A 17,583-nucleotide genomic window follows, 5' to 3' on the forward strand; every position below is an offset into this window, starting at 1 on the left:
GCAGAGATTTAAAATCACAAAGCATGCAGCAAAGCAAAGTGTGGAAACGTGAGCTATTAGACCTTCAAAATATGCCCTTCTAAGTTCCTTTCAAAGTTTCTCTCTTCCCCTTGCACAGAAAAAGACCGCAGGTTTAGTAAGTTAAAAATGGTTTACTTACAAACCCACCAAAGGTCAGAATCATGTGCTATTCCATACAGCGTTCAGAAGAAGTTGCGCAGGAAGTAAAACTTTGCTTAGCAACTATGACTTGGCAACTATGGGGATCCTGCAAGCAGGCCCGAGTGCAACAGCATCCTCCCCACTTGTGATTTCCAGGACCTGGTATTCAGAGGCAGACCCAGCAGCGTAGCCGCAACCCCGTCAAGAGCCAAGCGGGGCCGCATTGCGCTGCCTGCCCACCCAGCCAGGTGGCAATCCTGGTGGCTTGCCACGACACTTGGAGGACGAATCTGTTGGGATACTGCCGGGGAGACGGGGGCATTTGGCAGGTCCCCAGCTGGCTCCAGCCATCAGCCGGTACAGCATCAATCAGCAACACGAGCCTCAGATATGTTTAGAAGCTGTGCATGCTCTTATCAGCAGAGTGAATAAATCCTCGCAACGGAAGTGGCGGACATGTGTAAGCATTATTTACAGCATTTTATTCAGCATAGTTCAGGAACAAAGGAAAAACATGTCTGCTTCCCTTTGGGTCCAAGCAAACAGCAAAAACAAAAGCAATATACAAAAGGAAGTTCCCAGCGAGTGCTGGAATGTAAACAGGCATGCGACACACAACAGTCATGCCTGTTCCCTTTTAAGGTGGAACGGAACTGTAATGTATTGAGTTGAATAGGATCCAAAAAGGCAGCAGTCTGATTGGTCCTAGAACAATGCAGCAGTATGATTGGTTTGCAGGAACCACCCAATCCAGCTCCAGATGGAAGTGAATCCACAACCTGATTGGCCTACAGGAGAATTCTGGAATTAGCCAATCACGTGTGGCCCATTGTGTAACTAATGTATATAAAGCAGATACTGTGGGGAAACTTCCATTCCCCCCTCACCACTATGAGCTGAATAAAGAGCATGAAATCCACTCTTGACTCGTGAATATATTTCAGGAACTATATCCCCCAATGCCTGTGGAGAGGAGCACCTGGCCAGGGCGCCACTTGCCTGCCTCCCTCTGTCTGCACCTGCTCATCGTTGGCTGAGTGAGGAGCAAGTGAGTGCTGGCCAGGTGGCCATTTAGTGAGGGGCCTGAAGGGCGACTTGCCGCAGCCTGGAGACTGAAGGGCAACTCGGCCTCAGGAATGCAGCAGAGCACAAGGAAGGTGGACAGAACCCTCCGTCCAGTCTGCACTGAGCCTCCACAGTTGCCAGCCTCTGCCCGGGACACAGTGCCAAGCCCAGGCTGGCCTCCGGGGCCCAGAGACCACCAACAGCAGGTAGGGAAGGATGTGGAGTAGGGGATGGGGCGGCAGAGGAACCCCCAAGAGGATGTTCTGTTGCCTTCGCTAGGGCAGGACTGGGTTCCCCTCGGAAGCCAGCGTCTGCATGGAGGCGCTTGGTTGTGCCCCCTCAGAATTTTGTGCCTGGGACCACACTTCCCTGCCCCCACACTATGCCACTGGACATACCACCTCCACTGGTGAAGAATATAGAAATGTATAAAAGCCTTGAAGGTCTCCTTGTTCAGGGAAGTAACTCTGGGTCTTAATTTAGAGGCGCTGACCTGCTGCAACAGAGATAAAGGGTACCAAATTCTGGGCTGCCTTACTTCAAGTACTCCTTGGTTGTGTCTTTATTTAACTCTCCTACCTGGCAACTCCCTTGGCGAAGGTGAGCATAAGCATTTAGTTAATCATGTAGAATTTATGGAGGGAAGAGTGTTATTTTCAAATTAGAAAAGGAGGCACGGGAATTCTTGTCGGATGTATGAGATGACATAAGAGGAGGCATATTTCAAAAGTCTCTCTCTCTTTCTCTCTCTCTCTCTCTCTCTCCCTACCTCCCTTGATCTATCTCTCTATCTCTATCTCTATCTCTATCTCTATCTCTATCTCTATCTCTATCTCTATCTCTATCTCTATCTCTATCTCTATCTCTATCTCTATCTCTATCTCTATCTCTCTATCGGGATGCCTAGCTTGCTACATTTGATGAGTAAACTTGTCAAAGGTCACAATCTCCCAGTTTTATCAACCCACTGATATCGAGAACGTTGCTTGGTAGACTTCCAGTTGGCAGCTATAAACACCTTTGCTGTTGCTTCTTCTTCTTCTTCTTTGGCGGTCACTTTTAGCCAAGTAAGATTGTCTTCCATGAACACAGTTTTAACAATGAGTCCATAAGTGACTATGGAGGCCAATTCTGAATCTACATGTACTTCCATAGTGGCGACATAGGTTTCTGGGCAGGAGTTGATCACGGTGAGCGTTTGCCAAGTGTGCCTTCTTCTTAGCACATTTCTCTCTTTCGTCCTGAGTTTGAGCGTCTTCAAAGCCTGTGACACCTTTGGTAAAGGCTGTTCTCCAACTGGAGCGCTCGCAGGCCAGTGTTTCCCCATTATCAGTGTTTATACTACATTTTAAAAGATTTGCCTTGAGACAGTCTTTAAATCTCTTTTGTTACCAGCATTACGCTTTCCATTTTAAAGTTCAGAATAGAGTAATTTCTTTGGAAGACGATAATCAGGCATCTGTACAACATGACCAGTCCACACAGTTGCTAAAGAAAGTTTTTTATCCAGAGATGTAGGATCCTTTGACTCAAAACAATGAAGTTGGAGGCTGCCCTATTATTTACATGTCATGTTACTGCATCCTCTCTCTTTTATCACTGGGTGCTGGTGGTGAGAATCATGTAGACCACCTTGTGCATATTGGTGGGAAAGTATGATCTAAATAGGATAGTAAATAAATGAATGTTCAATAGCTGAAGTAAAGGTGAGCATTTTGACACTAGCTCATCTCAAAATAAGACATTCCCCCTCCCAACAAAAGCTGCAGGCAGCTAAGGAAAGTACATCCCAATGAATTGATCGGATTTTTCCTTGCCAGAGGGGAAAGGTGTGTGTGTGTGTGTGTGTGTGTGTGTGTGTGTGTGTGTGTATCTTTAGACTGAAGGAGGGACTGTAGTTCATGCTCTGCACCCCCCCAAGGCCCCAAATTCAATCCCTGGCAGTTTCAATTAAACAGATCAGGTAATGAATGATCTCCCTGCCCGAGAGCTGAAGCCAATCAGACAATACTGAGCAAAAAAATCTGATCTGGTACAACGAGACAGCTTCTCATGTTCCCAGTTTAGCTTTGCTTCTTTTGCTGCCCAGATTGCAACACGAAACCCACAGAGCCTTTCAACAGCAAATGCTTATTTTAGCGATTTCCTCCACCTCCCATTATTTCCCCCAGTCACCAAAGAAGGCATATCTCAGTGTTGTGGCAAACCATTAACTACAACAGGGGGAGTTGATCTCAGGCCTTGGACTCTTGTTTAGCCTCCTCTGAGCATTTCGGAGCTAGACCACCCGCGGCAGATCAAATGAAAATTGCCTGACATCCTGAGATGAACCGGCTGAGGTGCATAGTTCTGTTGCTTCTGTGGACAGGCTGTACTTCCCCAAATGGTAAGTTGTTCAGATAAAAAGGCAGTTTTAACCAGGGGGGAAGGAGGTGGCCATTCTGCTTGGTATCAAAAGGATTAACTGGTGAAGAATGCAAGAGGGGGGGCTGGTGATCATCAGGGCTGGTCCAAGACATTTTGTTGCCTGAAGCAATGGGCAGTATGGTGATCCCTTTCCATTCCATGTGCAAAAGCTGACTGGTCACCTGATCAGATAGAGGGAGGGTGCCCCAGCAAGGCCATGTTGTCACTGGAAGGGAATGGGGATGGAGGAACAAGGAGGGGCTGCCATCGCCTCTGGCACCTGCTGCATGAGACAGTTGTCTTAATACCTTATGGCAGAGCTGACCAAAAGTGGTAAATATGAAGGGGAGCAGGTGGTGCTCTGGTCTAAGCTACTGAGCCTCTTGGGCTTGCTGATCAGAAGGTTGGCAGTTCAAATCCTGGGTGAGCTCCTGTTGCTCTGTCCCAGCTTCTGCCAACAAAGTAGATAAACAGGTACCGCTGCGGTGGGAAGGTAAACGGCATTTCCATGTGTTTTGGTTTCCGCCACAGTGTTCTGTAGTGCCGGAACCGGTTTAGTCATGCTGGCCATGACTAAATATGGATGATAAATATGGCCATGATAAATATGGGTTTTCCCTTTGTATTGACCTGAATTAAATGGTGGTGTCAGTATAGGAACATCATCCTCAAAAAACCCATAACATCCATCTTCAGCCTTCTATGCTATGTTGCTCAGAAGCAGTAGCTTAGGGCTGAAACAAGAAAACACCAGAGCATCATGCCCTCCTGCATTTATTTAAACAAATGTGTAACTTTTAGAAGACATCTGAAGGCAGCCCTGTTTATGGAAGTTTTTGATGTTTGATGTTTTATTGTATTTTTAATATTTTGTTGGAAGCTGCCCAGAGTGACTAGGGAAACTCATCCTGATGAGTGGGGTATAAATACACCACCACCATCATCAGTCTTCAGTGAAGGAGATGCACAGCCTCTTTTACACAACTGGCAAGGAAAAAGAACAGCTTTACAAGGAGAGCAATACAAAGGATACTAGATAACCAGGAATGCCAACAAAATCCATTGATAAAACCTCTGTAAAAACTGCCATGCTTATCAAATGGCAATAATCCTGGAACCGGAATTAAATATGATCTATAATTTATTGTCAAATCTCTTCTTTAGCTTTTTAATGCTAAATATTATTCCAGTGTGTGAAAAACCACCTGAAGTTGACTTTGGGGAGACAGTAAGAGGTGAGAGAACTAAATTTCGGGAACTTGAGAATGCAAGAGTACAGTACACGTGTAGCCCGGGATACGTATTGGAGGGGCCCGAGTGGACAACATGCGATGGACAAAAATGGACAACACCACCAAAATGTTTAGGTAAGATATCATATTCTGTTAGCTTGTTTATTAGGATAATTTCTAAGGGCTGACTCACACAAGTCACACAAGGCTGATGCGTAATGAGCCAGAGTTGCCAACTGTTCCCAAAAGTGCTCTCTTCATTTGGCATTCTGGTGTAGAGGAAGACTTTAAAAAGGATAAAAAGGAGCAGGGTGCCAACTTGAATAAAATATTGGGGGGGGGGCAGGTAAGCCCTGCCCCTCATAATCGATCACAATTCACGGCAATCCCCCCCCCATTTGAATGGCAATGCCCATCAACTTTGTGGGGGGAGAGGGGCTAAATATTTTATTGTGGGGGCAAAAGGATTTCGACCCCTTGGAGTTGGCTCTTGTGAAAAGGGGAGAAAAGCAGTCAAAATAAACTATAAAATTAAAAAAACCAGAAGCATTTCTGATAGGGATAGTAGGAAAACACCTGTCAAGGAAAATAAAGAACTTACAGTATTTTTCGCTCTGTAACACGCTCCCAACCATAACACGCACATAGTTTTTAGAGGAGGAAAACAAGAAAAAAAAATATTTTAAACGAAACAGTGGATGTATGATTTTTGTGGTTCATGCTGTGGCCACAGACATGTGATCTGACGGTGAGTTTGAGGTAGCCCAATGCAAAAATCCTGAGGATCCATGTGGATCCGTGCTTTGTAACCACGTTTTTCCACCACTGCGCCCCAGGCAACAGTGGGTGCGTGATTTTTTTGGTGCAAGCTGTAGCCATGGACATGCTATGTGATCTGATGGTGAATTTGGGGTGACCCAGTGCAAACATTGTGAGGATCCATGTGGATCCGTGCTTTGTAACCATGTTTTAAGTGGGGAGGGAAGGAAAAGCACTGAAGGGACAAGGAACACTCGTGGGGTGGGTGGAGAAGGATGCTGTTAATAATGCAGAAGTGGGGTATAAGAGGAGAAGGCTCTTATAAGAGGAGTGGGGAGGAGAGAGAGACAGAGAGCCTGCTTGATAAAACGTTGCTGCTATTTAGCGAGTGGGGAGGAGAGAGAGACAGAGAGCCTGCTTGAAAAATCTTTGCTGCTATTTAGCGAGTGGGGAGGAGAGAGAGACGGAGAGCCTGCTTGCTTTAAAGGAGCCAACCGGACAGGAGCCGCTTACACTCGTGTAAGTGGCTCCTCTCCTCTCCCGCTTTGCTCCTTTCAAGTAAGCAGGCTCTCTCTCTCTCCTCCTCACTCAGCGGCTCTTCTCCCGCTTTGCTGTTTCAAAGCGAGCCACGGAGGAAGGAAGGAAGGAAGGAAGGAAGGGGAACCATTGATCCTCTGCTCACGACTGCAGCAGATCCCCCCGCCATCCGTAGGCATTCGCTCCATAACACGCACAGGCATTTCCCCTTACTTTCTAGGAGGAAAAAAGTGAGTGTTATGGTGCGAAAAATACGGTATTTATGTATGCGACAACAGTGGAAGGGTCTTAATAGCACAAGGATGGAAGAATGAGGAAATCCCGACAAAAGAACAGTGGCAAGAGAAATTGATGAACTATGCAGAACTGGCAAAATCGGCATACAAATTGCGAGACAAGGACAACTGTGGCTTTAAAGAAGAAAGGGAACTTTTTACAAATTACTTAAAAAAACAACAAAATGAACTGGACTCCTTGGCAGGTTTTGAATAAACACACACAAATTTATTATTATTAACATAATAGATAGATAATTTAAGGATCTTTACAATTTTATAATATGCAGAGAATAATATGTTTTGAAAAATCAGAGAGAGGAGCTGAGGGAAGACTTGGGGGGAGAGAGGGAGGGTTTTTCTTGGGGAGGGGGGAAGGGAAAAAACGGGGGGGGGGAATGAAGATTATATGTTTTTGATAGTTCGATATGTTGAAATTCTTAATAAAAACTATTAATAAATTAACCATAAAATAAAATTTAAAAACGTATCTAAAATGCCTGCTGAAATTAAAAGGACTTTGCTTGGTGCCAGCAGTACAACAGTGAAGGGACATAGCTGATGTCAGCTGGGAGAAAGTTCCATATGACAGAGTAATGAGAATTGGGCCTCCACAAAAAGAATTCTGGGAATTATAGGGATAGAACTACCTAAATTGCATAGAAATTTACCGGTATTCATGTACACGACTACAGCAGCAGGAATGTTACTTGCCCAAAAATGGAAAGAAGAAGAAGTCCCAGCAAAGGAACAATGGATACAAAAACTTATGGAATATGCAGAAATGGCAAAACTTACTGGAAGAATAAGAAATCAAGATAACAAACTTTTTATAAAAGAATGGAAATGGTCTATTGAATATTTACAGATCAATTGTAAACAGATAAAAACACTGGCAGGGTTATTGTAATAACCTGCAGCTATAGAAGAGTAAAAATATAAAGAAGATAAATAAAAGAGTAAGTTAAGTGAATTTGGATATGCGGACACAATGAAGCCTTTAACATCCTATTTGTTTTCTCCCACTGGCATGATGAAAGCTGGACCATCTGTAAATTCCAAGGTTGAGTTTAGGCTACCCTAACTACAGTAAAAAGGGACGCGGGTGGCGCTGTGGGTTAAACCACAGAGCCTAGGACTTGCCGATCAGAAGGTCGGCGGTTCGAATCCCCACGACGGGGTGAGCTCCCGTTGCTCGGTGCCTGCTCCTGCCAACCTAGCAGTTCGAAAGCATGTCAAAGTGCAAGTAGATAAATAGGTACCGCTCTGGCGGGAAGGTAAATGGCGTTTCCGTGCGCTGCTCTGGTTCTCCAGAAGCGGCTTAGTCATGCTGGCCACATGACCCAGATGCTGTACGCCGGCTCCCTCGGCCAATAAAGCGAGATGAGCGCTGCAACCCCAGAGTCGGTCACGACTGGACCTAATGGTCAGCGGTCCCTTTACCTTACCTTTAACTACAGTAAAAACACCTGCCCTTTTTTCCTTCTTCTTTTAGCACCCTGCAGTATCACAAAAGAGCAGTTGGATGCCAAACACCTGCTTCTGTTTGGTGGCCGAAGGCGTTCCCATGTGATTCAACACAACGGGACACTGGAATTCCTGTGCAGGGAACGATATATCCTCCGGCCTCCTTCAGTCATGAAGTGTAACGATGGACACATGGATCTCCCATCATGCATCTCAGGTTAATGAGCTTTCAACACTTGATAATTCCTCTTGGATTATTGAAATACTCAAGGTTATCCCAATTTTATATTTGAAAGCCAGTTTGTCCAATTGCTCCTACAGATTCTTCTTCTTCTTCTTCTTCTTCTTCTTCTTCTTCTTCTTCTCCTCCTCCTCCTCCTCCTCCTCCCCTTCTTCTTCTTCTTCTTCTTCTTCTTCTTCTTCTTCTTCTTCTTCTTCTTCAAATAATCATAAATAAATAAGAATAAACATGTGCACCCCACCACCAAGACCATTCCATTGTAACTATCCAACCCCCCAGAATTTCAACACCTCTTGCGGTGGTTTGACCCATTTTTGTTTTAACAGTACAAATTCTACAAACACCCTCCATACCTCCCCCAAATCATTTCTCCTGCATATTCCCCGTCTTACCTTAATGGCACATGTTAATTTATTGTTTATCGCTATATCCAATACCTTTTTATGCCATTCTTCCATTTTATACTCTGCTTGCCCCTTCCACTTTCTAGCTGTAATAATTTGTGCAGCTGTCAATAAATTTGTGAGGATCACAGCCTGTGAACCTTCCACCTCATTGTTAATTGATAGTTACCTCTGGACTTTCAGTCAGCTTTAACCCAGTGATTTCTGTTGTCTCCTTAAACACCCTTTGCCCCCCCAAAAAATATTGTACATATTTACATCCCCACCATATGTGAGCATAATTCCCTGTTTCCTGGCATCCCCTCCAACATAACACTGAATATTCTTTGTTTATTTGATTTAATTTGACTGGTGTTAAATATCATCTCCAAAATAATTTACAGTGGTACCTCAGGTTTACATATGCTTCAGGTTACATACGCTTCAGGTTACAGACTCCGCTAACCCAGAAATAGTGCTTCAGGTTAAGAACTTTGCTTCAGGATGAGAACAGAAATCATGCTCCGGTGGCGTGGCGGCAGCAGGAGGCCCCATTAGCTAAAGTGGTGCTTCAGGTTAAGAACAGTTTCAGGTTAAGAACAAACCTCCAGAATGAATTAAGTACTTAACCTGAGGTACCACTGTATAATAATTTTCTTTTATTCTTATAGACAGCATTTTCAACGTATGTTTCTCCCATAATTTCCCCCAGCTGTGACTATCTATCTGCCCTGTTGTCTCCTTTCCCCACACCTCTTTTAATTTTCTGTCCTTTCTTAAAAGTGGTTCCTGAGCCCACAGTACACCTTGTACATCTGCACGGTTTTCTGCTGTGGGATGGATTAGGATGATGGGCGGGTAAATAATAGCAATACACAAGGGGAGCAAAACAAAGTAACCAGGAACGTGCACAAAACCTATTGCTGAGGCCTCTGTAAAAAACAAAACCATAAACTGTCATGCTTATTGAGTTGTAATAAAGATGGACTCCTGGAAATGTAATGCAATTTGTTGTTGTTGTTGATGATGATGATGATGATAATGGAATCTTGGCACGAAATATCATTCCAGTTTGTGGAGAACCACCTGAAGTGGACTTTGCAGAGACTGTAAGAAGTGTGAGAACCCAGTTTCAGGAATTTGAGAGCATAAGGGCATTTTACAAGTGCAACCCCGGTTATGTGATGGAAGGATCTGGGTGGATGATATGCAATGGACAAAACTGGACAGAACCACTGAAGTGTCTGGGTAAGGGGCATGTTCTGTATGCTGACAGGAAGCTTTAAGTCAGAAAGAATGAAATCTAGGATAAATTCTGAGGGCTGTTTCACAAATCCGAGGAGACTCCGAGCAGAAAACCTCACAGTGCAATCCTCAAGGGACCTTGCCTTGGACAGGTGCGCTACAAGGCTCTGTGCAAACATTTTATCAAAATTTTATTTTTACAATTCAAGCTGCAAAGCCATTTTTGCCCTGTGAAAAAGGAGAACATTTCTTTTGATCCCAAACTGATACTCACTGGTTCTTGCTAGCCTCCCCCAAATAATTAAGAGTTCAGTGCCACGATGGTGGATAAAATATCTTAAACTATCATACCTCTGTATGTACAGCTGTATGTACAACTGATAGTCTGCGATGTGCAGTGAGAGACACATGCAGGTTTGGCTATGCAACCCAGAGACAATGTCTGCCCAGAATTGCTTAGAATTCCAACAGGAGGACCACTGTATTTTAACATTTTTTTGGAAGCCACCCAGAGTGGCTGGGCGGGGTATAAATAAATAAATAAATAAATAATCTATTTTTGTGAGAGGAAAGACTTCGGACACTCTCATATACAAATATATTTTATGTACTTATTTAATTTTGCACTTTAGCTTTATTCTGTATTGATTTTTTCAGGATGTTTGTTCACTTTTTTTTGTAATCTTTCATTTTTAACCACCCAGAGAACATTGTTAAGTGGGCAGTGTAAAAAAATTACTAAATAACTAAATACACAAAGAGAGGGGGATTCCTGGTTAGTGGAAGAGCACATGGGATGGTTAAGGAGCATACGGATTTTCTCTGTTCTTCTGTCACCCTAACCAAGGATTCGGAATAAGTTGTGTCATTGCCTCAAATACTATCAACATCTATTGTTGTTTAGTCGTCTTAGTCATGTTCGACTCTCCGTGACCCCATGACCCAGAGCATGCCTTGGAAACTCTCACTTTCTTCTCAAAGCTTCTCCTTTTTTATGTCCATGGAGTTTTCTTGGCAAAATACTGGAGTGGTTTCCCAGTGCCTTCTCCAGATGGATCACATTAGTCTAAACTCTCGGCTATGATCTGTCCGTCTTGGGTGGCCCTGCACGGCATAGCTCATAGCTGATCTGAGTTATTCAAGCCCCTTCGCCATGACAAGGCAGTGATCCATGAAGGGGATTGTAATGGTTGTGAGGGGGTTACTTGTGCGTAAATTGCCTTCAGTTTAGTTAGATTGTTTGCTCAACCATGCTTAGGGTCAGAGCTCGCCCTCCGTGACCTGTTAGTCACTTGCAGAATCCGTCAGTGGGCGTTTCTTGAATCTCTTCCAGCATAAAAGCTGTTTGACCCCAAGTCTCCTCCTATGTTCCCTGCGCGGAATGCGTCTGCGCAAGTAAGGGGAAGGCAGGGGCGTGCCAGCGCTCTCTCCGCTAGTTTCGTTTGAAGGGTCTTGGAGCTCTGACACCGCTTCCTCCATCTCCCTCTCCTCCCTATAGGTGTCACGCTGAATTCCTTCCCCCTTGCTGGTTCCCTCTCCAGCATCGCTCTGAAGCCCTGCCTCTGCTTCTCGCTCTGATGTCAGTTCCCTGACAGGGATCAACATTTATAGCAACAGCTAAAAAGAGTCCAGTTTGTCTAGGTAAATTGCAGCCTGTTTTTCTCTGGCCATCCTTCTTGTGAAGGCGAGTAAATAAATGAAGGAGGAATCACAGATCCTACCATATTGGTCTGAATAGAGGCCACACTCCCCTCTCCCCAAACCTGACTTGTATAAAACCTGAAGCTGTGATTTAACAGGTGCAGGCTTTTAGTAGGGTTTTGCATTTGGACCAGTGTGGTACTTACCACTCTCACTAAACAAACTACTACGAGGCTCTGCTAATGAAATAAAACTAACAGATTCTTTTTCTTCGTGATATTTTTTCTTTGGTTTTGCATATTTAAGTTTACAATCATACCAGCACACACCCAAAATTACAAGATTCTCCCGAATCTTTCCCCCCCAATTTTTTTATTGATTTTAACAAATATAACATATAAAACATACAAAAGAAAACACATTACAATACTAAAAAAGAAAAAGAAACAAAAATATAAACACATATTCCTTCTAAAGTTCACTTTAATTTCCATTGTTAACTCACTTCCTCAAATCCCCCCTAACTGAATTTCATTGTATCCCCTTGTAACAGTTCACCTCCTCTAAGCATAGAATTAACCCCCTCAATTTACTATCTTCTAGTCTTTTCTTAATGTTCAAAATCCATAATGCTTAACAAATCATTCTTATTTTATTCCTAAGCCTATTTGATATTTTCAAGTGACTTCAAATTATCGTATATTACAATATATGGCTAAATAGTCTTTAAATTTCTTCCAATCTTCTTGATACTCCTCTTCTTTCTGGTTGTGGATTCTTCCAGTCAGGTCGGCTAGCTCCGAAAAGTCCATCATCTAAGATTCTCCCGAATCTATGGACTTCCGACCTTCCCCTCAATGGGTTCTATTATTAAACCTTTCCTACTGCATCTTTTTTTAAACAAACCAGTTTTTTATTAACTCCATTGTATCCATAGTTCTTGCTACAATACAAGTGTTATTGCAATCCTGCTAATGTTTTCAGCTGCTTACAGTGGTTTTTAAGATACATTGTAAAATTTCCCCACTCCTTATTGGAGTTTTGGTCTTCCAGGAAGACCAGGAAGACTAACTGCTCTTTTTTCTTTTTTACCCCTTGCAGCACCCTGCAGGATCACAAAAAAACAGCTGGATTCCAAACAACTGCTTCTGTCTGGAGGTCGGAGACATTCACATCTGGTTCAACACAATCGTACATTGGAATTTCTGTGCAGGAAAGGGTATATCATCTCAGCTCCTTCAATCAGGAAGTGTCTCAATGGGCACATGGATCTTCCATCATGTATCTCAGGATAATGATGAGCTCTTGACTCTCGGTGATCCTTCCTGAATTATCTAAAATACTTTAGGGGTTTGCTTGCTGTCTCACTCTGATATATGAAGACGACTTCTTCCAAATCCTCATCAAGGCTCTACCCTTCTTAAAAGCGATTCCCCAATTCACAGACTAGCTCAGATAGCCGGGTGGGGGCACTGGCCAAGGGCACATGACCTCACAGGTGCCAGAGTCAGACTGATGTTGCCTTCTGCCTGTGCAATGCATGGTGTTCCTTCCAGGTCTCTTAACTGCTCTACGCTGCCCCTGACCCCCATGGGAGCTGGATCAGTCCCACTGAATTGGCGCTTCATGTCTGAAACTGCTCCTTTTCCTTGGGGATAATTCAGACTGAAATTCCCAGGTGTCAGAAAAGGTCATTTATGTACGCCACTACTGTGGCCCGTGTTTTGTTAGCCCCAAAATGGAAAACGAGTGTGGTCACAACCAAAGAAGAATGGCCACTTAAGTTGACAGAATGTGTGCAGCTTGCAGACTTAACATATAGAATAAGAGAACAAGAAGAACATACGTTTAGAGAAGATTGGAAAATGTTTTTTGAATAAATGGGAAATAACTGTGTACAGCTAAATACGCTGGCAGCATCAAGATAAATTCAACAGTGTAAATAAGTTCTGGTGAATGGAATACTGAATGGTATAGGGTTTTTTTTTGTAAAATATGCAGGGATTTATGATATGTAAAATGAACCATGGAAAGAGAAAAAGAGAAGTCACCCAGCTCTGTTTGGAAGGAAGCACTTTGATCCTCAGCTGGGAGTGGGAGACTTTGCACTTTGTTGGAAACTGTATAAGTATTAAGTGTCAAGCAAGTAAACACATGACACCACAAAGCCCCTTTACACAATAAACCGAGAACTTATAGAAGAGGTTAATTTGAAGGGGGTGGGGGAGAAAGCAAAGCATGCTGACTCATGTATTCCCACTCCCCTTAACCCATTGTGCTTGCCTGTTACTGTTGTTTTTTGCACTTTCCTTTTTAAAAAACAACAACACACAATTTTTATTGGTTTTTAATCAAATACATCAAAAATTAATCAAAAACCTAGACAGCATCTTAAAAAGTAGAGACATCACCTTGCCAACAAAGGTCCGTATAGTAAAAGCTATGGTTTTCCCAGTAGTGATGTATGGAAGTGAGAGCTGGACCATAAAGAAGGGTGATCGCCGAAGAATTGATGCTTTTGAATTATGGTGCTGGAGGAGACTCTTGAGAGTCCCATGGACTGCAAGAAGATCAAACGTATCCATTCTTAAGGAAATCAGCCCTGAGTGCTCACTGGAAGGACAGATCATGAAGCTGAGGCTCCAGTACTTTGGCCATCTCATGAGAAGAGAAGACTCCCTGGAAAAGACCCTGATGTTGGGAAAGATTGAGGGCACAAGGAGAAGGGGATGACAGACGATGAGATGGTTGGATAGTGTTATCGAAGCTACCAGCATGAGTTTGACCAAACTGCGGGAGGCAGTGGAAGACAGAAGTGCCTGGTGTGCTTCTGGTCCATGGAGTCACGAAGAGTCGGACACGACTAAACGACTAAACAACAACAACAACAATCAAATACAATAACCATTAAACACTTATCCAACAGTGCATCTGATGGTGTTGGATTCATCCATTGTCTCTTAGACTTAACGTAACCTCTCCACTGAGAATATTGAGCAGTCGGTATAAGAAGTTCTTGATTTTGGTCATTAACATAGTTAAAGAAAGGAAGGTGTTGGAAGATGTCTCTATTTGTAATGCCTTTAATTCCCCTCCTGTGTCTGCTGAGATGCTCAGACATTGCTGTATCCCATATATTATTTTCCCGTATGTTCTGTCTTGTTCTTCCATTGCCAAGCTATCGCTAATCGTGCTGCGGTCAGTAAGAAGCCTACTAGTTTGCTGTGGTGCAGGGTGGAGCCTAAGTCTATGTCCAAAGTTAGTAGGGCAAAGGCAGGATTTGGAGAAAGGGGTTGGCCAGTAGCTGGGGATATAATGAAGAATTACTCTATTCCAAAAGTTTTTAACATGAGGGTCTTCCCATCAAACATGAATAAATGAACCAAGCTTTCCGCAGCCCTTCCAACGTAAAAAGGAAAGGATTAATTTTTGCCAGCCTGACTGGTGTCCATTGCCATTGGATGTTGAGCAAGGTCTCCTGTAAGCAAGCCAAGGTGGTTTTGAGTGGGAGAGTGGTCCAGATACCATCCCATTTGTGATCTTCAGTTGGGTGGCCTAAATCTGATTCCCATACAATTTGATGTCTTTGCCTCTCAAATGTAAAATAATCTTGGTAGCAAAGCAATGAGTCCTTTGTTTTGTTTTCTTGCTTCTCCCAGTCTCGCTGCAGCTGCTTGTTTCTCTGGCCGATGGGGTAAAGGAACAACAAATATTAGAGGGATGAGGAAATGAAATAGGTATACGGAGGAAGAGAGCTGGGAGGGGGAAACCCCAAAAGAAAAAGAAAAAAGCCCCTTGTCTAGGAGGAGTTGGAGCTGAGAAGGAAGTGAAAAAAGGAAGCAGGAGTTGGAAGAGAAAGGAGATCTCACAATACTTTTTCTGCTAATCTCAGAAAGAGGATGTGTACCGGTAATTTGCTGACTAAAAGCAGCACCATCCAAAGCATAATATTTATTCTACCACTCAATGAGCCCTTGCACTGTGAAGCTACACCCTCTTTCCTTTCTGATAGAGTATTTCCAAAGAAAGTCCACATCAGGAATTTGAATGAAATGAGAATGGCACTTATATGATGACATAATATTGTTGTAAGGAGGTGTCTGGGTTAAAATAGCAAAAAGCACCAGGCAGCAGGGAGTGCTGCACTGTGGTGAAAATAAAAAAATCATCGGGGGCAGTTGGGGGGGGGAGGCTCAGGAATACGAAAATGCACCAAACTGTGACCCACAGGCTTGCTTGGCATCAGACTTCCTCTCAGTTGGCTCCGCAGAAGGGGCAGGTTCCTCACTGACAGGAGGAGGTGGAGCCACAGGCAGCCCTGTGGAAGGGGGCATTCGGTGAGTTGGGCCCGCTGCTGTAGAGACTCCTTTAGCAACCTGCTCAGCCCCTCCCTGGTATCCTGATCTTTATCCCCCAGGCTCCTGAATCGCTCAGTGGGATTGGACACTTCTTGGAGTTATGGCAGTGATCCCACAAAAATGCTTGGACCCTCCCCAGGACCTTCCAGCTCCAACTCTCTAAACATTTCTCCTCAGGAACCTCCATGACACTCCTGTGGGACCCATGACAGATAGAGGAAAATGGGGAAAACTGTGGATAATGTGGTTCTTATGCCTTTAACAGCTAAGTCTCCACAATCGGGACCAGCACAACATAGATGATTTCCCATGGTAAGCATGGATTTGTCAGGGCAGGGGTGCCACATGCCCTTGAAGGTAATTTAAGGAGTACTCAGAGCACCATCCTGGGTGGCGGCACCCAAATTTTGAAATACATTCCCCTTAGAAATTAGGATGGTGCCAATAATTTGTACTTTCCAGCTCAATGTGCAGAAAGAGGTGGACAGTTGCTCACATGGGCTTTGGGGATGGGACATACCGTACACCCCTCCTGATAATGATAATATATACCCCTCCCATCTGGCTGGGTTCCCCCAGTCACTCTGGGCAGTTCCTAACAGAATATTAAAAACTTGATAAACCATCAAACATTAAAAACTTCCCTAAACAGGGCTGCCTTCAGATGTCTTCTAAAAGTCAGATAGTTGTTTATTTCTTTGATATCTGTTAAGAGGGCATTCCACAGGGCGGTGCCACTACCGAGAAGGCTCTGTCTGGTAACCTCACATCTCACAGTGAGGGAACAGCCAGAAGGCCCTCGGAGCTGGACCTCAGTGTCCAGGCTGAACAATGGGGGTGGAGATGCTGGGCTGAGGCCATTGGGGCTTTAAAAGTCAGCACCAACACTTTGAATTGTGCTTGGCGGCCATTCTCAGTCACCAGTCTGGCTGCAGCATTCTGGATTATTTGTAGTTTCTGGGTCACCTTCAATGGTAGCCCCATGTAGAGCTCATTGCAGTAGTCCAAGCTTATCATCATCATCATCATCATCATCATCATCATCATCGTATTATATTTATGCCCCACCATTTTCCCTGAAGGGACTTAAGACAGCTTATAGCTTGATCACAACTTTTAGCTTGGTGGGGGGGCGGGAACCGTTAAAAAACTTAAACATGAATTAAAACCATATATCTGCTAGCATTTGTCTGTCTTGGGAGACAATGGAGGAGTGCACTTTTGGGAGTGAAGTCAAACAGTTGGAGAGCTATAGCGCCTGCTATGGCTGTAGAGACCGATAGGGGAGAGACATGTTTTGTTGCTTCTGGGGCTGATAAAGGCATCCGGTTGTGCTGTGGCAGATATAGTATTTCATTTCTTATTTCTGTGTTCCTCCCAGCAGTTATTCCTCCTCTGGTCCCTGCTATGGATGCCCAATCTGACTGTCTGTCTCTTCAGCACTGTGGTTAACTACAAGGGATTCCCACACAGTGGGGTTGATATTGCCACCCATCATGCCATCTTTGTAATGCAGAGTGAGTCTGCCAACGGGCCTGGTGCCTTAAGCCAGTTCCCTAAAGATGTGCTCTATGGGGAGCTGGTTTCAAAACGACGTGTATATATAGTTTATATAGAAACTATATAAAACAACACAGCACCAGCCCCTTCATTAAAAGCAGCCAGCTCCCCAAAGCCTATTGAAACAAGGAAGTCTTCAACATCTCTCTTAACACGGTTGCTGTCTTCACTTATAGTATTTGAAATGACTGGAGGAGGGCTGTTGTGAACTAGCCCCTCTTGAAATAGGGAAGGGAATATGTAAAGCAACAG

At 43.9% G+C, this 17,583-nt stretch overlaps 1 protein-coding gene across 1 annotated transcript; it reads left to right on the plus strand.

Moving 5' to 3' along the window:
- Positions 1–3,413: 3,413 nt before the first annotated feature.
- On the plus strand, positions 3,414–12,816 carry LOC309343929 (coagulation factor XIII B chain-like). Its single transcript, XM_081866169.1, has 5 exons — positions 3,414–3,613; positions 4,824–5,000; positions 7,932–8,120; positions 9,599–9,775; positions 12,515–12,816. Exons 1-5 carry the CDS (start codon positions 3,553–3,555, stop codon positions 12,706–12,708), a joined length of 798 nt encoding a protein of 265 aa, XP_081722295.1. The 5' UTR covers positions 3,414–3,552; the 3' UTR covers positions 12,709–12,816.
- Positions 12,817–17,583: the final 4,767 nt, after the last annotated feature.

This window comes from Podarcis erhardii, assembly GCF_964252035.2.
Source record: "Podarcis erhardii genome assembly, chromosome: 6".
NCBI lineage: Eukaryota > Metazoa > Chordata > Lepidosauria > Squamata > Lacertidae > Podarcis > Podarcis erhardii.